Genomic DNA, 22,500 nt, shown 5'->3' on the forward strand with positions numbered 1-22,500 from the left:
TCAATTAACCTGTTAAAGAGCTCATGTGGAATGGAAGACCAGGTCTGTGGAGTCTGTGGGGGATGACAACACAGCAGCGTTTATGACGTAAACTTAAATTACTTAAATGCTAACTTATATAATTTACATTACTTCAATGATAGCAATGATAAGTTGCAGATTTTCTTAGAATACCTTGCTATAAGGGTTTTTATTTATGTATGTATTTATTTACTGGCTTCTGTCAATTGGCCCTCTCCCTGCCCGGCCTGCCTGAGCGATGTCCACCCACAGGTGCTGCCTATCTCATGGCTTTTCTCATCTGCCCCTGGAAAAAACACTAAAACAAGAATGCTCTAACACTTCTGTCTCCCTCGCTTGTGATCTCTCTCCCTCTCCTTCTCCCTCCCCATCTCAGAACTCTTGCTGCAATGAAGAGCCTGCTATTTCACACTGACACACCATCACGATGGTTTTGTATCTCAAAGGTGGCAACCCTAGGGTGGGTAGAGAAATAGACCATTTACAAGGGAGACCCCAGGTGACACTCTTGCTCTGGCAGTGTGGGGTCAGGTTGTAGACTGTATTTTCATGTTGACGAGTAGAACGTGAGAGAAATCCCCCCCACCCCAGCACACAGTGTCATGCCGGCGCTCACGATGTCTGCTCCTCTCATATCGGTTGCTCTTTGGGTTTACAACCCCTAGCCTGTCCAACACAGCACTGTTGTTATGCAGGCGCCTTATACTCAGTACATTGTGTTCATTTCCCTGCACCCCCCTCCCCCCTTTCTGGAATGTAGTTGATGTAAAGGCAGTTCTATAACAGTATTTAACAAGGTTTTGAGATAGATAGAGACTGACAGAAAGGGAGAGAGAGAGTCCATAGTTGTAACAGCTCGCTGGAATTGCAGAGAGATGCGAGGGGCCGAGTGGTGGGGGCGGACAGGGCGACTGGGGACAGGGCCCCTGGCTGTGTCAGAGCGCAGCGCTGTAGAGAGATGACCCTGTCACAGGAGACTGCACCGCCCGCAGGCGAGCGCGATACTCCACACAGTGTAGAGTCTTGATGTAGCTAGCCTGTGCAGGGGCGGTGCTGGAGCCCCAGTGTCTGCTGGACGTTTTATTTTACTCCAGCCCCAGATGTTGTTGGCGGCCCAACATGCCCCACCGGCCCCGGATTGAGAGCAAGCCCTCGACAAGGCTGGAAGACCAGCAGTCAGGGGCTCCATTTAGGGGACAAGTAGAACCAACACAGACACACCAGGCACCTCAGCAAAAACCAGAGCTGGGGTCCCCTGTGCCAGAGTGCAGGTCACTGTGGAGACGAGCAGAGGGGTACAGCACACACACACTCCCCCCCTTCCACATACGCACACACACAAACTCCCCCCATCCCCCTGCTGTACAAGACTGGCCCTCTTGTGATCCATCAATATGTCGTATTGGATCGGTGACAATCAATAAACCAAAGAGCCCTGGGGGGTGGCTCCTGACTCTTCTGTGTGCAGGACTTAACCCAGTGGAGAGCTTGTCCTGCGCACAGGACTTCACCCGCTCCCTTAACCTGCACTTCAGCCGATAAAAAATATCGTAAAGAAATAAAGGAACAGGCATCGTGCTGGCTGCAGTCCCGAGCAGTGAGCTGTCAGGTCTGGCTTTACTACTGCTGCCTCACTGGAGCCTGCAGCCCCCTCCCTGTCCTCCCCCTCCCTCCTGCCCCCTCCCCGGTCACTCATCGTGATCTCCCGCAGCTACACTTCACACGCATAAATAAATAAAACATGGAGCCAAAAAGCCTGTGTTGATAATGCAGGAGTGATCATCTCTCCAACTGCCAGCAAAACAGATCAGCTCTCCCAGCCCTGCACTGCTACTGTTGTACATTGTCATGTATATATATATATATATATATATATATATATGAGAGAGAGAGAGGCTCTGAGACATAGAGGGAGGGAGAGAGAGAAACAGAGAGAATGAATCAGTCTCTCACAGCCAGAAAGGGGCCCCTCCCCCACCAGTTGCCACAGTGGCCCCGGCCCTGCATCTGCCACACCTCTGCATGACCTTTGATCCCTGTGTTGCCAGGATGCGCTCCTGCTATGTGACAAAGGGAGGGTTTCCTGTGATACCAAGAGGGGGGGGAGCTGGTTTGGGGAGTTACAACCTATAGGATTTGTCTTTGCTATGCATCATATTGCTGTCCGGAGAGGCAGAGACCCCGTGCACATGCTGCCACCCAGAAACCCTGCTGCAGACTCCCCACAGCCGTTCCCTCTCACCCCTGTCCTGGCTGTGACTCCACACACTCACCCTCAAGCCTAACCTCATCTACAGCCCTAATCCTGGCCCTAACACTGCCCGACAGTGCTGCGAGCCTCGACGCTTACCCCAACCTCGCCAGTAACCAGGCCCTCAAGACTGCCCTGCAGACTGCTATGGCCCCTGGCTTGTGCACTCGCCAAGCTGAGAGTGGGCCAGCAGCCTGGTAAGCAGGAGCAGAGGCCTGTCTCTTTAAGAGCAGGGAGCCGGAGTCTTGCAGGCGTCTGCTGTACCAATCCTGGTAAACTAGGTCATAGCAATCCCAGGCTAGGGCCTTGAGGAGGCTGGAGAGGCAAGGGTTAATGACACAGCACAGGGTCGGTGTGTGCTTGTGAGTGTGTGAGGAGGGGAGGAAGGGCAAGATGATCTCGATGCACGTCTCTATCGCTCTCTCTCTCAGTCATTGCTCTTGTTCCTTCCCCACACTGCGGTGTACAGACTAACACCGTCATGCAGCTCAGTTCAGCTCAACAGACTTGCTTACACAGTGCTTACGTCCTGTTGTATTTTTCTATGGGGTGGGTGCAGTGTAGCTGCTGTAGGTGTGTGCCCAGCTGCTATGCCCCTGACAGGCCTGTTCCTTGTCAGAGGACTGTGGCACAGAACTCCTCTGCAAGCTTCCGGTCCCATCGCTGCAGACTGCGTTGGCTCTGAACACACATTGTGTTTCCCATCCATTGTGGACTGTTGTGTTTATGGAGCCGAGCCAGAGGAAGAGGCAGGGGGATTGGGCCATTAAGTGTCAGCTGTATTTCCCCACTCTCACTAAAACAGTGTTCGGTCATAGGATTGTTTGGTGTCGCTTTTGATGATTTAAGTGTCCAGGGTAAATTCTCATCCTGCTTTCTGGGTGGTTTCAGTTACCTTCCAAGGGATTGTCTGTGTCAGTGTGTGCGTGGGTGAGTGTGTGTGTGTCAGTGTGGGTGTGAGTGAGTGTGTGTGTGTCAGTGTGTCCATGTGAGTGAGTGTGTGTGAGTCATTGTGTGCGTGAGTGAGTGTGGATTAAAGCAGTCGGGCAGTGCGCAGGGAAGTGTATCCGGGGGTGGGGGGCTGCCAGTGCATCTGTGAGTGTCAGCGGGTATGGCGCCTCTGATCGGGCCGCTCCAGACCTTCTCTCCATGTTGCTGCTGACTCTATACTTTGTATGAATGGAGGTAAATCTGGGTAATCCAGTTAGGCTAATTGTATAAAACCCTGCAAAAATACACTGTGGAGGAGATTAATGTTAGCCTCCTGTTTCCAGAAGGCATGTCGCTGTTGTTGTTGTTTAGAGTGGGAGTGCGTGGGGGTGTGTCACCATATGGGTACAAGTGTGTGTGTTTGTATATGGACAGACACAGTATATAATCTAGGATTGTGAGTATCTTCCACATATATCCATCCATTACTTCTTCGCTTTCTTCTCTCTGCCTCTCTGTCTCTCCTTCCTCTTCTTCTTCCTTGATTTCCCAGCTCCTTAATTGCCTGATTACTTAACAGGTGATTGAATCATTTACTTCATCAGGGAGTCCTGCAGTTGACAGGATGGCATGGTGCCAGGGTGCAAGTGTCCCTGGTGCCAGGCTGTGTGCACGAGTCCCGCTGGGGGTCCGCTAGCACCCCCAGCTGATAAATACACGGCCCTCTACTGTGACCACGGCAGTTGGCAGACTTGGTACTCACTGCACAGGGCTGGTGACAATAGTTTTTTTTCCGGTTGAGCGCAGTAATTCAGCAGTAATCTATTGCCACTTTCTCTGTCGGCCTCTCTCGCTGTCTTTCTGTCTCTTTCTGTAGGTCTCTCTCTCTGTCTCTCTGTCTCCCGGGAAGTATGCGACTCTGTGTGTAGAGGAGTCCTGGTCAGCGGAGGGTAATGAGCTAAAGGGAGAGCAGAGACTGAGGGAAAAGGAGAGTGGGAGGGAGGGATGGAGACAGATAGAGGGAGAGAAACATGAACAAGGAGAAAGAGAGAGTGGGGGGGGGCTGAGTGTGTGTGTGTATATATGTACAGTTAGGTCCATAAATATTTGGACAGTGATACAATTGTCATCATTTTGGCTCTGTACGCCACCACAATGTATTGGAAAAGAAACAATCAATATGTGCTGTAAGTGTAGACTTTCATCTTTAATTTGAGGGTAGTTACATCCAAATTGGGAGAACGGTGTAGGAATTACACATATTTGTATAGCTGTTCCACCTGTAGCGTAAGGTACACTTACACATTTCAATTTAAGAAGTGAATTTATAGTATCACCTTATCACGAATCCTGGAATCTTGTAGAACTCAATTTCCGTAATAATTGGACGCAGACACCAATTCCAAAGATATAAATTGTCAAATTTATTAAAAACAAAGACTAAATGTAGCACTACACTAATTATACAAAAGGGAAAAACGAATTAAAATTCACTCTAGATCAACAAATCAAAGACAAATCACTTCCGTGACCAAATCAAAGACCATGGGATCGCATATGATAACACAAATCGTTAAACAAAACAAAAAAAACACATTGACTACAATACCGGTTAGTAAGACAAAGGTGAGTCTCTCGTTAGTATTGTTAGTCAGACATTAAATAACTACGCAGGTTAGTATTTATGTCAGGTAACTTCTCGTTATATATATATCAGTCTCATTTACGTTTAGGTGCCGAGAAAGATCCTATCATTACTTGTTACCACAATTTCCCTTAACTGATTATTATTCAATGATTAAGGATAGGCAGGGCCACCAATAATCTAATGTCTATTAACTTGTGTCAATTTCAGACTAAACAGTTAAACAGGAATGAGAAGATATTTCTCGACGTTGAGAGGTTTTATTTCTAAAATTGTCAACAAAACAGTTGAATGCAACACACATTTATATTTAAGAAAACTAAATGATATTACACATTCTAGAGTTATGAATCACAGATTAACATTTCTAATTGATTTCTCAAATGTCATGAATCATGAACTCCAAACTGTTAAACTTATCTGAACTTCGTCGCAGAGAGGCCTCTCTGTCTTCGGGCTCAGATAACAGCACACGGCACGAGGTCCGTGTGGTTGGGAACAAAGGCAGTCCGGTTCGGCTTTGTCCAAGAACTTCCACTCAGTCGATGCACCTGGAAGTTGGGGTTTCGCGAAAGTAGAGTCGATTCCAAACAGATTTTCCACTGGTTTGGAGGCTCCAAGGTTGTGCACAAAATCTTCTTTGTAAGCAGGGTTTTTCCACCGTAGTTACTTGAAGACAAAGTCTTTGAGGAAAGCAGGGCCCTATTTGTTCCAAGGGTCAAGTTTCTTAAGACTCAAATAGCTATTTAAATGACTGACACTTTCGTATACAGTCGACTTAGTCAATTGTCCAGCTGTAAAACTCCACTGATCAGGTGGGCACAGGCGGGCAGCGCAGTCTGTAAAGTTCTTTATTTAATAAAGTCCTTTTAAAGAATTCTTCGTACGGCTCAATCTCCTTCTCCCAGTTTAACTCTTCTGTTGCCGGCAAAGACTTGGTTGATTTCTGGTTCCGGTTCTGGCAACAGAGCTACAGGTTGAGCTGTGTCAGTGGTTTACTGGTTCGAGAGAGAGAGAGAGAGAGAGAGAGAGAGAGAGAGAGAGAGAGACCATGCGCCGTCCTTTATACACCTGTCAGATCAATAGGTGATTGGTTCTTCAGTTTGTGAGATTGGATTTCGGTTTCAGCCCCCAGTGTCCTATTGGAGGGGGGCTTGATTTATGACTGATGTCTATCCATGCCATCTTTTGGAAATGCCGGTTGGCCCGGGTTCGTAGCTCTGTGTCGGGATTTCGGCTGTCGTCCATTTCAAAGAGTTTTTATCACCTACAGGCCCCTTTCTCCAGACATCTCACAGCAGGGATTCCGAACTATTTGGCCTATTTGTGGTGACATCCTCCCCAAAACTGTCACTTTGATGTAAACCAGTTCACACGCTGATGAGTTAAGGAAATCTGATATACTTTGGGGGGGAGAGGTCTTCTTTAGATCAGTGCTTCAGCTCAGAGCTAAAATGCTCTTATCAAAATACACCCAACATAATGCTACACCCCCAATTTTAGGGGCTCAAAAGTATTTGGAAACTAACATAATCATGAATTAAATTGTGAGTTTCAATACTTGGTTGCAAAGTCTGGAACCCATAGACATCACCAGATGCTGGGTTTCTTCCCTAGTGATGCTCTGCCAGGCCTGCACTGCAGCTATCTTTAGTTCCTGCATGTTCTTGTTCTTCACATCATTTGTGTAGCATGTTATGGCATGGACATGTATGGCTGCCAAGATAACTGGTTCCCTTTATTTATTGATGATGTGACTGCTGATAAAAGCAGCAGGTTTAATTATGAAGTTTTTAGGTTTATATTATCTGCTCAGATTCAGCCAAATGCTTCAAAACTCACTGGACTGCACTTCACAGTGCAGATGGACAATGACCTGAAGCATACTGCTAAAGCAACCCAAGACTAGTTTAAGATGAAGAAATGGCCAAGTCAGTCACCCAACCTGAATCCAATTGAGCAGCATTTCACTTGCTGATGGCAAAACACCCCAAGAACAAGCAGGAACTAAAGACAGCTGCAGTACAGGCCTGGCAGAGCATCACCAGGGAAGAAACCCAGCATCTGGTGATGTCTATGGGTTCCAGACTTCAGGCAGTCATTGTGTAAGGGATTTGCAACCAAGTATTGAAACTCACAATTTAATTCATGATTATGTTAGTTTGTGCAAATACGTTTGAGCCCCTAAAATTGGGAGGACCAAATATAAAAATGGCTGTAATTCCTACACCGTTCACCCAATTTGGATGTAACTACCCTCAAATTAAAGATGAAAGTCCACACTTAAAGCACATCTTGATTCCACACCAAAGACTGATCCTCAAATTGGAAGGATCAGGGTAATGTAAGTAGATGGATTATGAACTGGTTGATGTATAGGAAACAGAGGGTGTTGATTAGAGGAGTCGCTTCTAACTGGAGTGAGGTTGTTAGTGGAGTTCCACAGGGATCAGTATTAGGGCCTTTGCTTTTTCTAATCTATATTAATGATCTGGACTCTGGGATAGTTAGCAAACTTGTCAAATTTGCCGATGATACTAAAATAGGTGGCTCAACAGATACAATCTCGGCGGCACAGGCTATTCAAAGGGACTTGGATAATATTCAGTTGTGGGCCGACACCTGGCAGATGAAAATGTGGACAAGTGCAAGGTATTACACGCAGGTAACAAAAATATCCACTATAATTACACTATGGGAGGAATAGATCTAGATGAAGTATCGCATGAGAAAGACCTAGGAGTCTATGTGGACTCCTCACTTTCTCCATCCAAACAGTGTGGGGAAGCAATAAAAAAGCAAACAGAATGCTAGGGTATATTGTCAAAAGTGTAGAGTTTAAAACAAGGGCAGTGATGTTCAGACTGTACAATGCACTAGTTAGAGCTCATCTGGATACTGTGTGCAGTTCTGGGCTCCATATCGCTGCTCTAGAGGCAGTTCTTAGGAGAGCAACCAGACTTATTCCAGGTCTGAAGGGAATGTCCTACTGAGAGACTGAGGGAACTGAACCTTTTCACCCTGGAACAGAGGAGACTACGTGGGGACTTGATCCAAGTCTTCAACATAATGAAAGGCATCGACCACATCAAACCAGAGGAGCTTTTCCAGATCAGCAGGGACACACGCACCCGGGGACACAAATGGAAATTGGGCTTCAAGGCATTTTAAACGGAAAACAGGAGACACTTCTTCACACAGAGAGTCGTCACAATCTGGAATAAACTACCCAGCGATGTGGTAGATGCTGAAAATTTGGGAACATTCAAAAATAGACTGGATAGGATCCTTGGATCACTTAGTTATTAATGGACACCAAACGAGCATGATGGGTTGAATGGCCTCCTCTCGATTGGACACTTTCTTATGTTCTTATGTTTCCTTTCAAATCCATTGTGGTGGCGTACAGACTCAAAATTATGACAATTGTGTCATTGTCCAAATATACAGACCTAACTGTATGTGTGTGTGTGACTTTCTGTGAATACATGAATGAGTGCATGAGTGCGTTTGCATATGCATGTGTGTGTGACTGGAATAGCACATTGTACCTCAGTTAGTGTTGCAGGGAAGCACAGAGGCCTTCAGGCAGAGAGCCAATGGACACTATATCCAGGTGCAGGATTTCTCCCAATACAAGGATCTGTTATGTGTTTTTTGTGTATATTTTGAATACATTCATAAAAATAAAGTTATATACTCAGAAAAGTAATACAATAATTTGCAATACCCAGGTGTAAGTGAGATATGGTCCGATGTAGTCTGGTGCTGAGGTTGTGTGTGTGTGTGTGTGTGTGACCTGGACCACCACCCCCCCATCACCCGCCTGCCTTTCTCTCTCCGCTGTGAACTCAAGCCCTTGCTTCCTGAGAGCAGCCCAGAAATAGCCTGTCCTCAGACGTAAGAGGATTTGCCCAGAGATTACGCCTCAGAGGCCCTTGCTTTGCCTGGCTAGAGGAACTTTATGTTTTTAGACAGACAGACAGACAGACAGAGATTCACACAGATACACAGACCCTTGCTTATATTCAAATCTACTCAACTCTTTCTCTGTCTTCACTACTTGGCGAGGGGCTCCCGGGATTGGGCCCTATTCTAGTGGCTGTGTGCTCCTGTGGACTGTCCTGGGGAAAGAATGAAGCCATCTTGTTTCACTTGAGTGCAAGCCCCACCCATCTCAAGCATTAATTATTCAGATGAGCCTCAGCAGCAGGCTTCAATTAAGTAATTAAGGACCAATTAAGAGGGGGAATCATAAAATGCAAGAGGCAGTTTTTCTCAGCTTTGATCTGAGGAGAAAACGCAGAGAAGACTGATCATATCTATGTAGTGCATAGCAAAGACTGTATGCAGTCCTCTGGCCCGTGCCCAGCATCCACACTGTCCAGGGCCCCAGCTCACACTGTGGCAGTTGGGCTTGAGCGTATGCAGATGTTGCTTGTCGCTCCGTGAGAGAGAGACAGGGGCAGGCACAAGCTGGCCTGATATTAAACTTGTGAGAATGTAAACATTCAAATATGGAAAAACACACCGCACCAGTGGGAGTTTCAAAAGCTCCTTCCACATGCGTCCTTTCATGAAGCACACCTGATTTGAACATATCCAAGCATTTATCAAGCAAGGTAACAGTATTCAAAAGAAAAAATCATCCAATCAATAATGCACTTGAGGGAATTGTTCCAAGTAATCTGAACTCGAAGTGCCTCCAAAAGGCAGCAGGTATGAGCCGGTAATTGGAAAGGACTAATGAGGACACAGGGGTTAATCTGCTTTCAGTTGAGGATAACCTTCAACATTTTGTTCCAGGTCTGCCCGGAAAGTTACACAGTGTGGTTTGTGTACTTTAAAATAGGGCTGGCCAAAAATGCTTTCACGATAAAAAAATTAATATCAGTCAATATCGATAAATATCACGATAAATGTCAAATCATTATTTCTTTCAAGTTTAAAGGCTGAATTTTGTGTGAAAGTTGAAGAAACCAGACAGTCAATTGTGGTTTTAAATTATTCTTTATGGTCAGAACATGACAAACACTTGCTAAACAGTGGATCATTTCACAAATCTGAGGTAGAACATTCAAAACAATTATAATGATAAAATCTTTTTTTCAACATAAAAACATGCATGAGTAAAATTAAGTAAAATCCCTTTTCAGTCCTTTTTCCTCAACAAAATAAATATCTGCAGTCTGATGTATAACAGCCCCACGGAGACAATCAGTGTGAAGGCGAACACGATTCAGTTAACGTGTGTCCATTTACATAGTAACTCAGCTTCAGCCAGGGGTCCGAGGCGCAGTGCTGCAGTGCTGCTCCTCTCCGCGGGCAATACTGCCACTTCTCCGCACGTTGCTGCTGCATCACACAGGTGAACTGGAGTGCTGTACCGAATTATCGACATTATCGGAAATTTATCTAAACGTCTTTATATCGTTATCGAGAGAAGTAATTACATCGATAATTATTGATATCGATTTATCGTCCAGCCCTACTTTAAAAGACAGGTGTTAATATGTGTTTCTGTATTGCAGGGTGGAATGAGTTTGTAAACCCTGTTGGCCGTCAAGGTTCCAGTAAGTCACAGACTTTGTCCCCCTGGCCGAATCCTGGCTGAGGAAAATCATCTGTTTGCAAGACTGTAAATGAGGCGTTTAGCTCCTCTCGTCCGGACACACTTCCCCACGACTGGCATGCACCAGCTGGAAACATCAGCTGTCTCGATGCCACAGGGGAAAAAATTATCTCAAACGGCCTGTTCCTCCGTCCACTTAGTGTCCTTGAGCCCCATGCAGAAACAAAGTCTCCTACACACAGCCTTGCAGATCCGCAACTGCTCCCGCGACGTGTGCAGACCTGCAGCGCAGTTTGGAGTTACATCTCTTCTGCATTAAAACTTGCTTTCTGTAACGGGATCCTTGGCGCTCGCACACTTCATTTTAAAAACTGACCATTCGCCGCAGTTCCACCATTTTATTACTCAGTCATTTGACAGACGTTTTTGTTTTTAACCCCAGGTCCTCTAAAGTGCAGTGGTAATATTTAGATAATTTGGGTTGTTGCTTTGGAAAATAAATATAGTAACTGGAGATTTTATTTTATTTTAGTTCAATCCAATTTTCAATGTTCCCTGTTGGCGTTTTTGTGAAGAATTGTCCAAATAACAGATTACAGTTAGGGTGCAATGGGACAATGTGATGAGGGGTTCCCATCTGCAGATACTGTGATCCACGATCTGGTGTTGGGTTTGTGGAAATGCTTCTCTGAGTAGCGATCTGCCGCAATAATGATCTAAGAGACACATGAGAGTTACCAACTCCTCGCCCATGTCCGAGCAGCCGGGCTGCGCTGTGCTGTGTGTGTGTGTGTGTGAGTGTGTGTGTGAGTGTGTGTGTGTGTGTATGAGTGTGTGTGTGTGTGTGTGTGTGTGTGTGTGTATGAGTGTGTGAGTGTGAGTGTGTGTGTGTGTGTGTGTGTGTGTGTGTGTTTGAGAGGCACAGAGCGCACATGGGGAGGACAGGGCGCTTACCGAATAGACACGATTCACAGGCAGAGCAGAAAGATGCGATACAGCAAGAAAAACAAATACAGCGTAGAAAAATGGAAGCGGACACAAAAAATAGAACACCTTACCCTTCAAAAACAAATAATAGATGCGGAGTCTGTTGACAGCACTATGAAAGCCACTGCATCAACAGACAGGAGCTGTTGTAAAGAATAGCCTGTGTCTATGTAAGGCCTGAAGTGACAATATTCAAAAGCCCTGTTTAGTATTCTTCTTTACTTGTATATAGTTATTCTGATTGTTGTAATTTCTGTTCTGGAGGTCAGATTTGAGTAGTTATTTTTACACAACTTCATAAGACTTTGAAGTTTCACTGTCCAGTGCCAAAAGTCTACCTGGAGCACTAAAAAAGTGTTATATTTACAATAAATTCATATTTTTCTTATAAGCGCTTTTGTTTTTCTTCACTTTTTTGATTTCTGTATTAACTCTTGAAGAACCCAGTCTGGATGCATAGATGGTAAATGTATTTATTTAACATGCCAGGCCTGGAAGGGGCCCGACATGGAAGCACTCTACCTCAGCAGAGACTTATTGAACAGCACAAGTGGTCAGCCTTATATACATTGCAGGACATGTGTTTCTGTGGCCGGAGTCTGCCAGAGTGTTATCTCGGGGTCAGATTTCTGACCCTGGTAATGTTCATGGTAGTCTTCCTTGGAAGAGGTGTGGGATCCAAAAAGCAGATGTCTGTATACAAGCTACTTCTAATGCTGTTAATATAAAACATTATATAATTATCACAAAACACTTTCTTCAACTTTCCTATACAGAGTCTTCAACTCTGGTGGGGCAAACACAATTATTTATGTTATTTTCTGAATTTCCAATTTGTGCTGAGTGTTTCCATATAAGATACTTGCCTCTAGCCCTTGTAGTTACAGAGTTATAAGTAAAAATATGACAACAGTAAAATAAGGCAAAAATGGGGGGGCCTCAGAGGGTTAAAATAAAGAAGTTGTATTGAAAGTCACTTCAAGTGCATAACTGTATTAGTCAAGACAGGTATCATGATCTACACTGAGTCTGATGCTGAATGTTATGCATCTATAGAGTTTAAAACTTGTGTCAGCACACCAGTTCCTCTCCTATGCAATGATGAATGCAAGCATTACTTAATAAATAGACAATTCAGTCAGGGTCTGTGAGCAAAGATGGATAGTACTGTGCAGGATTCTGGAAAGGCTTGACTACACGAGAACTACAGGAGAAGCATGGAAGATTTGGTGGTATAACTTGGATACAGGGATGAGCATAGGGCAGGATATTATCTACAGTCACACACCTGCAACATGCAAGCATTAAATACCAATGCAAATATCTGTAAAATACATTTCACAATCTAAAATGCATGCAAAGTAATGTAGATAAGAATGCACATATCATATATCATGAGAACAAATCATAACAAAACACCACTTTTGATCATTGGTAGACCAATTTAAATTGCTAATCAAGCAACTCATGTTGCTAAGCAAAATTATATTTGATTATCATAACTGCTATGCAAATTTGAGACAACAAAATGTACACTGTTTTGCACACCACCGCCTTTAGCATTGAAATGCCTTCAGGTTGTAATTATGAGCTTCAAACGTTGGGACACAGTGTACAGCATCTCATCACAGACAGACAGAACACCCCCTGGCTTAGCAGTGTGTGATTAATGAACAAAAACACATTGTATATATATTTACAGTTTGTGGCATCTGGATGAAAGGAAGAGGTGGAAGAAATAATCAACTGGAATGGAGCACCAGTATAGGAGCAAAGTGGAAGTGCATGCTGGCCAGTTTGGGGGGGCGCTTGTACCAGTCAGTCCATTTTGTCATTCAGTGGTGATACCAGAAAAGTGTTTGGGGGTGAGGGGGTGGCATCAGGTGGGAGCTGCTGCATTTCATGGGAATGGGTTGGATGTCAATAAATAATGTGTGCCCCCTCAAAAATAACTGTGGGCCGCAAGCGTTTGTGGACACCAATGGTTACATTCAGTGTCTGGGACAATATCACACCGCTTGTCTGTCACTAGGTGTCTGTATTATATAACCTTATGCATCATGCCATGCTTTGCACACCTTTCAATTTGGGGAGTCCAGACATCAACACTGAGTTAACACAGTTATCACTGGTGTGGGTGGAGAGCAGTGGTGCCTGGGGTGCAAGGGGGTGTCAGTGTCACTGTGAGGCTGTGAAGTCTGTGCGAGATTCCCCAGATGGTTTGTGTCCAGAAGCACTTTTTGGACAAGAGTGCAATTATCACAGGTCTAAATATAAGTTGCACTGCGGGCAAGAGGAGAGGAGAGGAGAGGAGAGGAAGAGAGCGGAGAGGAGAACAGAGGAGAATGGAATGCAATTCCTTGAGGAATGGAATTGCCCACCCCTGTGCCAGACACTTGTTACTCTCCTACTAGGAGAGAGCAGGCAAGATGGGGGGTTGTGGGTGGTTGGCCGCCTCTCAGACCTGACCTACTTCTCTTGTCTTGCAGAGATTATGAATGATGTCATCAAGAAGGTGAAGAAGAAGGGAGAATGGAAGGTAAGCAGTCGCCACATTGGACTCATCCAGCCAGTCGTGTTGCCAGCGTGATCTATCTGTCTGTCAACCAATCAATCAATTTGCAACAGAGCGTTCGCTGTCACGGGTTTAGGATGAAACAAAGACAGTGGGAATACAGTCACTGTGGCCATAAGAGTCACTATCACCACCAGGTGTGGAGAACCCCCACCAGGAGAGAAACACCTCAGGGCCCCCTCCTCTTCTCTCCAGGCAGTGATTTGATGGGGAGAGGAGTCAGGAGGTGGGAGTGAGTGCTGCCAGGGGTGACAGCAGAGGTGCAATCTTTTGTACAGTCCCCTAGTGATTAGTGCTGTGATTTCAGGTAACCTTGCTGCTGGTTTTGTTTTCCCCTTAAAGGTTGGCATATAATGACAGTGACTCTGTGTCTGTCTGTGCAGATTATTCAGGGTTTCACCTCCCCCTCCTTCCCCCAAGTTTATGCTGTGAAAATCTCAGCGGTCAATTCTCCATCTGATTTCTGTTATATGATATGATATCTCTCCTGATGTCTTCTGTGCCTCCTCCCCCCTGATTCCTGTGACGTTTCTCCCCTGTGACTCATCTGTTTGCCCTCAGGTGCTGGTGGTGGATCAGCTCAGTATGAGGATGCTCTCCTCCTGCTGCAAAATGACTGACATCATGACGGAGGGCATCACCAGTAAGTGTGTTCTCATGGCAGCCTGCCCTGGGACAGAGAGGGGTGTCCATCTGGGTACATCCCTCACACTTCAATCCACAGCAGGCACATCCATCCATCCAGTCAAATTCTGTAACCGCTCCATCCACTACAGTAAGCAAAACCAGGCAGGCACAGGGCGCAAGGCAGGGTACACCCTGGATGGGATGCCAGGCCATCGCAGGGCAGCACACACTTACACACATACTTTGGGATGTGGGAGGAAATCAGAGAACCTGGTGAAAACCCATTGGCCTCGTAATGAAATGTGCACGGAAACTGACCTGGCGCCACAGGGATCCCACAGTTATCTAAAGATACCCAGTCTCTCACTTTCTTTCCTTCTCTCTCTCTCTCCCTCAGTTGTTGAAGACATCAACAAGCGCAGGGAGCCACTGCCCAGTCTGGAGGCCGTGTACCTGATCACCCCCTCAGAGAAGGTGAGACAGCAACACAGACAGCCCCACTGCACTGCACGCAGCCACTATACTACACTGTACACTGCCACTATACTACACTGTACACTGCCACTATACTACACTGCACACTGCCACTATACTACACTGCACGCAGCCACTATACTACACTGCACGCTGCCACTATACTACACTGTACACTGCCACTATACTACACTGCACAGCCACTATACTACACTGCACACTGCCACTATACTACACTGTACACTGCCACTATACTACACTGTACACTGACACTATACTACACTGCACACTGCCACTATACTACACTGCACGCAGCCACTATACTACACTGCACACTGCCACTATACTACACTGCACAGCCACTATACTACACTGTACACTGCCACTATACTACACTGCACACTGCCACTATACTACACTGCACACCCACTATACTACACTGCCACTATACTACACTGCACGCAGCCACTATACTACACTGCACACTGCCACTATACTACACTGTACACTGCCACTATACTACACTGCACAGCCACTATACTACACTGCACACTGCCACTATACTACAATGCACACTGCCACTATACTACACTGCACTCTGCCACTATACTACACTGCACACTGCCACTATACTACACTGCACAGCCACTATACTACACTGCACACAGCCACTATACTACACTGCACACTGCCACTATACTACACTGCACACTGCCACTATACTACACTTCACACTGCCACTATACTACACTTCACAGCCACTATACTACACTGCACACAGCCACTATACTACACTGCACAGCCACTATACTACACTGCACACTGCCACTATACTACACTGCACAGCCACTATACTACACTGCCACTATACTACACTGCACGCAGCCACTATACTACACTGCACACAGCCACTATACTACACTGCACAGCCACTATACTACACTACACAGCCACTATACTACACTGCACAGCCACTATACTACACTGCACACTGCCACTATACTACACTGCACACTGCCACTATACTACACTGCACAGCCACTATACAACAATGCACACTGCCACTATACTACACTGCACTCTGTCACTATACTACACTGCACACTGCCACTATACTACACTGCACACAGCCACTATACTACACTGCACACAGCCACTATACTACACTGCACACAGCCACTATACTACACTGCACAGCCACTATACTACACTGCACACTGCCACTATACTACACTGCACAGCCACTATACTACACTGCACACAGCCACTATACTACACTGCACAGCCACTATACTACACTACACGCAGCCACTATACTACACTGCACACAGCCACTATACTACACTGCACACTGCCACTATACTACACTGCACACTGCCACTATACTACAATGCACACTGCCACTATACTACACTGCACACTGCCACTATACTACACTGCACACAGCCACTATACTACACTGCACTCTGTCACTATACTACACTGCACACTGCCACTATACAACACTGCACTCTGTCACTATACTACACTGCACACAGCCACTATACTACACTGCACACCGCCACTATGCTACACTGCACACTGCCACTATACAACACTGCACTCTGTCACTATACAACACTGCACACCGCCACTATGCTACACTGCACACCACCACTATACTACACTGCACACAGCCACTATACTACACTGCACACCGCCACTATACTACAATACTACACTGTACACCGACACTATACTACACTGCACAGCGTCACTATACTACACTGCACAGTGCCACTATACAACACTGCACTCTGTCACTATACTACACTGCACACCACCACTATACTACAATACTACACTGTACACCGACACTATACTACACTGTACACTGACACTATACTATGCTGCGACAGCTGGGACATCTGTGAGTGGCTGTGTATAAATGCCTTTAAGTGTGTGTGTGTCTGTGTGATGGGTTGTGTGTTTAGGTTTGCATTTCAGGGACACCTCTGAGTGATGGATCCACACAGATCCAATCCGTAGAGGAACCATAACCACTAAAATACACAACAACTCAAGTCTCAGTGCGTGATGTCACCAAAACAGTCCCCTGTGCAACACATGTGATGCGTTACGATGTGATGTGAGAGAGAGAGAGGGCAGGGAGATCTAGTCCAGTTTTTATCTGTATCTTTTCATACTCTCACCTCCCTCTATCTCTCTCCCTCTCTCTCTCTTTTAACTCTCTATTTCTCCTCTCCGCAGTCTGTGCACACTCTCATCGGGGACTTTAAAGACCCGCACTTGACCAAATACAAAGGAGCCCACGTGTTCTTCACTGACTGTGAGTATCTGAGACTGTCCGTCCACCCTGCTGCCCAGTACTGCAAATATTAGTGCTGACCGAAATGACACTCACAGAGACACACAGACAGACAGACAGACAGACAGAGTCACACAAAGAAAAAGACACACAGAGTCACAGAGCTACAGACAGATACAGAAGACCTCTAACACTTAATTTTGTGTAGCATAACAACCCGTTCCACATGCCCACCCCATTATAAACTTGAAAACTTGACTCAGTGTTGTCCTGTGTGTGTGTGTCTGTGTGTTTGTGTGTGTGTCCGCAGCTTGCCCGGACCCTCTATTCAATGAGCTGGTGAAGTCTCGCGCCTCCAAGACCATCAAGACCCTGACTGAGATCAACATTGCATTCCTGCCCTACGAGTCCCAGGTGAGCCAGCGCTGCCCCTGACCCACAGCCACACCCACAGCGCAGTGCAGACACTCCCACACTGCAGACACTCCCACACCATAGACACGCCCACTGTATAGACACCCCCACATTGTAGACACGCCCACAATGTGGACACTCCCATACTGTAGATACTCCCACACCGCCGACACACTTACAGTACGGACATGCCCACACTGCAGACACACCCACACCCTTCAATGTTTTGAATAAAGAGACCCAGGATAACAGAATGAGAAAGATAACGCAGATACAATAGGAGGGGCATAAAGTATGTATTGAGAAAGAGTGTACACAGAGAGAGAATAGGAAGAGGGAGAGAAAGAGAGATAATAGGAATACAGAGGAAGATATCATACTACTTATAATATATCATTCATGTATATTATGAATTATTATCTTCTTTATGTTTACTTTATTTTCTAGAAATATATATTCTTGTTTATATGTTTCACTTACACTCACCTAAAGGATTATTAGGAACACCTGTTCAATTTCTCATTAATGCAATTATCTAACCAACCAATCACATGGCAGTTGCTTCAATGCATTTAGGGGTGTGGTCCTGGTCAAGACAATCTCCTGAACTCCAAACTGAATGTCTGAATGGGAAAGAAAGGTGATTTAAGCAATTTTGAGCGTGGCATGGTTGTTGGTGCCAGACGGGCCGGTCTGAGTATTTCACAATCTGCTCGGTTACTGGGATTTTCACGCACAACCATTTCTAGGGTTTACAAAGAATGGTGTGAAAAGGGAAAAACATCCAGTATGTGGCAGTCCTGTGGGCGAAAATGCCTTGTTGATGCTAGAGGTCAGAGGAGAATGGGCCGACTGATTCAAGCTGATAGAAGAGCAACTTTGACTGAAATAACCACTCGTTACAACCGAGGTATGCAGCAAAGCATTTGTGAAGCCACAACACGTACAACCTTGAGGCGGATGGGCTACAACAGCAGAAGACCCCACCGGGTACCACTCATCTCCACTACAAATAGGAAAAAGAGGCTACAATTTGCACAAGCTCACCAAAATTGGACAGTTGAAGACTGGAAAAATGTTGCCTGGTTTGATGAGTCTCGATTTCTGTTGAGACATTCAGATGGTAGAGTCAGAATTTGGCGTAAACAGAATGAGAACATGGATCCATCATGCCTTGTTACCACTGTGCAGGCTGGTGGTGGTGGTGTAATGGTGTGGGGGATGTTTTCTTGGCACACTTTAGGCCCCTTAGTGCCAATTGGGCATCGTTTAAATGCCACGGCCTACCTGAGCATTGTTTCTGACCATGTCCATCCCTTTATGACCACCATGTACCCATCCTCTGATAGCTACTTCCAGCAGGATAATGCACCATGTCACAAAGGTCGAATCATTTCAAATTGGTTTCTTGAACATGACAATGAGTTCACTGTACTAAACTGCCCCCCACAGTCACCAGATCTCAACCCAATAGAGCATCTTTGGGATGTGGTGGAACGGGAGCTTCGTGCCCTGGATGTGCATCCCACAAATCTCCATCAACTGCAAGATGCTATCCTATCAATATGGGCCAACATTTCTAAAGAATGCTTTCAGCACCTTGTTGAATCAATGCCACGTAGAATTAAGGCAGTTCTGAAGGCGAAAGGGGGTCAAACACAGTATTAGTATGGTGTTCCTAATAATCCTTTAGGTGAGTGTATATCACATGCTTTGGCAATACTTGTACAAACATGTCATGACAATAATACTTGCTTTGAATTGAATAGGAACACACAGAGAGAGTGAGAGATACAGAGAAAGGGCAGTAGGCAGGTGAGGGATGAACGGAGCAGCACAGAGAGAGGGGAGACAGGGAAAGAGAGAGAGAACAGGAACAGAGAGATAGAGCGAGAGAGATGGAGAGGAGAGAGGGACAGAGTGGGGACCCCTGAGAGACTTTTAAAAGTTCACAGTAAATCCACAGTTAAGAGCAGGAAGGCCGAGCGAGAGCACTGGAAAGCCCGGAGAAAGAGGTACCAATGCAGGTATAGCAAACCACAACTGAAACTATTGTGGAACCACAACAGAGCCAAGCGCATGGATGCAAAGGCGATATATATCCAATAGGAATCCGGCAGGCTGGCGTTGTGCTGACAGAACCTTCTAGAGTGGCTTTAGCTGGGGGAGTGTGTAGCCTAGCCTCCTCCCTCCCCTTCTTTCTGCCACCCCCCCCCACCACACACCTCATCCCCGCTGTTAGCCGCAATCACTGCAGAAGAGCCAGCCTGCTCCTGGGCCCAGCGCACTGCTGCTGCCGCTCCCTCACCCACCTCTAATCCTCTCTGCCATTGGCCTGCCCTCCGTAAACAGTCTGGGGCGGCCAATAGGAGGAGAGTAGCATTGGGTGACAGAAGGAGGGTCATGTGACCAGTGACAGATGGGCTGGGGGTTTGGAGAGTGAGAGATAGAGATTGAGAAGGAGAGAGAGGGAGAGAGAGAGAGAGAGAGAGAGAGAGAGAGAGAGAGAGAGAGAGATGCAGAGAGGTTGTTGGAGAGATGGAGCTAGGGGTTGCTATCTGTTTGGTCTGGTTGTTCTGTATTATAGCTCTTTGCTCTGTGACATATCACGGATGGCAATAAGTGAAACATTGCAAAGACAGGGAACACACAGCAATTAACAAAATCCTCTACAAAATAACAAAATCCCCATAAATAGACCTAAATAAAGGATTAATTGCTTGATTGATTAATGGTGTCATTTGATGCATGACTGACTGACCGATTGCGAAATGGTTCTCCCCCTCCTCCCTCCCTGTTGCTCAGGTGTACTCCCTGGACAACGCGGATGCCTTCCAGAGCTTCTACAGCCCCCACAAGACACAGCTGAAGAACCCGGTGATGGAGCGGCTGGCGGAGCAAATCGCCACGCTGTGCGCCACGCTCAAGGAGTACCCAGCCGTGCGATACCGCGGGTCAGGAGCTGGGTACCGGGCACTGGGGCACAGAGGGAAAAAGCACTACACATTGGTCATTGGGAAATAAGGACTGGCTACTATACATTGGTCATAGGGGGACTGGGCACTATACACTGCACTTGCCATTGAGGACTGATGACTGGGCACTGGATAGAGGTCACCACACCACGCTTAGATATTTTTACACAAACTACATATAAAAAAACACTACCATTTTCCTCTAAAAACTAATCATAAACAGATGTTCTTTTATAATCCGCCCAAAGTAAATTTGTCTGTTTTACTGTCTCTGACTGTGTCTGTCTGTCTGTCTCTCTCTCTGTGTCTGTCTGCAGGGAGTACAAAGACAACGCCACTCTGGCTCAGCTGGTCCAGGACAAGCTGGACGCCTACAAGGCTGATGACCCTACCATGGGAGAGGTGAGAGGGAGAGGAATGGGGGGCGGGGGGTAGAGGAAGGGACGGGGACCAGGGGCCAAAGGGAAGGGAGGGAGAAGAAGGAAATAAAAAAGGAGGAGAGGGTGGAATTGAAGAGAGAGACGAGTCAGGATGGAGTAGGGCATTCTGAGAAGGGGAGTGAGAGGAGGAGAGGGAGAGCGGTAGTCAGAGTATTGTTTCAATGCGGCCGCCCAGCTGGAGGCGCTGTGACAGGGTCTGACAATCCACCTCTTTCTTTTTTCTCCCTGCCCTTCCATCCCTCCACCAATTTCATCACTCACCGTCTCACCCCATTTCTTCCACAATCACCCTCACTTTCCTCTCCCCTCCCACTGCATACAGGGGCCAGACAAGGCTCGCTCCCAGCTTCTGATCCTGGACCGGGCGTTTGACCCAGCCTCACCCGTCCTGCACGAGCTGACCTTCCAGGCCATGAGCTACGACCTGCTGCCCATTGAGAACGACGTCTACAAGTACCCATGCCTCTCGCCACTCTCACACACACTGCGCTGTAGCCAGGGCTCAACACAGGGTCGGGGGGATAAGGGTTGAGCTATGATACTCTGGGGGCCTCAGCCATATCAGTCTTAAGAGGCCCTACAGCACTACTCAACAAAAGATTATAAACTCAACCAGGGTTAATAAGAATAAGAATAGTAAGTATGACTGTAAAGTGCATCTTGTTTTTTCATTTTTTAATTGAATACCATTTAATTTGATCGGATTCCACATTGCACTTTACACTCTCATTTCCAGAATTAAGCGCTGCTGCCTGTGTAGGATGTAAAAGACATTATTGTCATTGTAGCCTATCACGAAATGGCAGCGCTACACAGTTGTGAAAGACATTTTGAGATGAACGATTGTTATCTGCACAGATTTATAAACAGCATGGCAGATAATTCAGTGGCGGTGTGGCTTTGTCATATAGGAAGGAAAATGTCTGTCTCCTTTAGTTTTAAACTGCTTGTGTCTGTCTGCGCAGGTACGAGACGAGTGGGATGGGGGACTCTCGGGTGAAGGAGGTGCTGCTGGACGAGGACGATGACCTGTGGATGACCCTGAGGCACAAACACATCGCAGAGGTGTCCCAGTGAGTCACAGAGCACACTGAGCACACACTGAGCAGATACTGAGTACAGAGCACACACTGAGCACTCACACCGAGTACTGAGCACTGAACACACACCAAGCACTGAGTACGCACTGAGCACTGAGCTCTGAACACACACTGAGCACTGAAAACATACTGAGCACTGAGCACTCATTGAGCAACAAGTACACACTGAGTACACAGTGAG

At 46.3% G+C, this 22,500-nt stretch overlaps 1 protein-coding gene across 2 annotated transcripts in view; it reads left to right on the forward strand.

Moving 5' to 3' along the window:
* The window catches only part of stxbp1a (syntaxin binding protein 1a), a 38,837-nt gene that overhangs the window by 3,210 nt on the left and 13,127 nt on the right, over positions 1 to 22,500 (forward strand). For both annotated transcript variants that reach the window (XM_066713262.1, XM_066713261.1), the window contains exons 2-10: positions 13,896 to 13,945; positions 14,543 to 14,624; positions 15,006 to 15,082; positions 17,333 to 17,411; positions 17,701 to 17,804; positions 20,610 to 20,758; positions 21,097 to 21,181; positions 21,542 to 21,672; positions 22,185 to 22,292. In XM_066713262.1, coding sequence (XP_066569359.1) covers positions 13,896 to 13,945; positions 14,543 to 14,624; positions 15,006 to 15,082; positions 17,333 to 17,411; positions 17,701 to 17,804; positions 20,610 to 20,758; positions 21,097 to 21,181; positions 21,542 to 21,672; positions 22,185 to 22,292 — 865 coding nt within the window. The remainder of the gene's footprint in view (positions 1 to 13,895; positions 13,946 to 14,542; positions 14,625 to 15,005; positions 15,083 to 17,332; positions 17,412 to 17,700; positions 17,805 to 20,609; positions 20,759 to 21,096; positions 21,182 to 21,541; positions 21,673 to 22,184; positions 22,293 to 22,500) is intronic.

This window comes from Amia ocellicauda, chromosome 9, assembly GCF_036373705.1.
Source record: "Amia ocellicauda isolate fAmiCal2 chromosome 9, fAmiCal2.hap1, whole genome shotgun sequence".
In the NCBI taxonomy this organism is placed as follows: domain Eukaryota; kingdom Metazoa; phylum Chordata; class Actinopteri; order Amiiformes; family Amiidae; genus Amia; species Amia ocellicauda.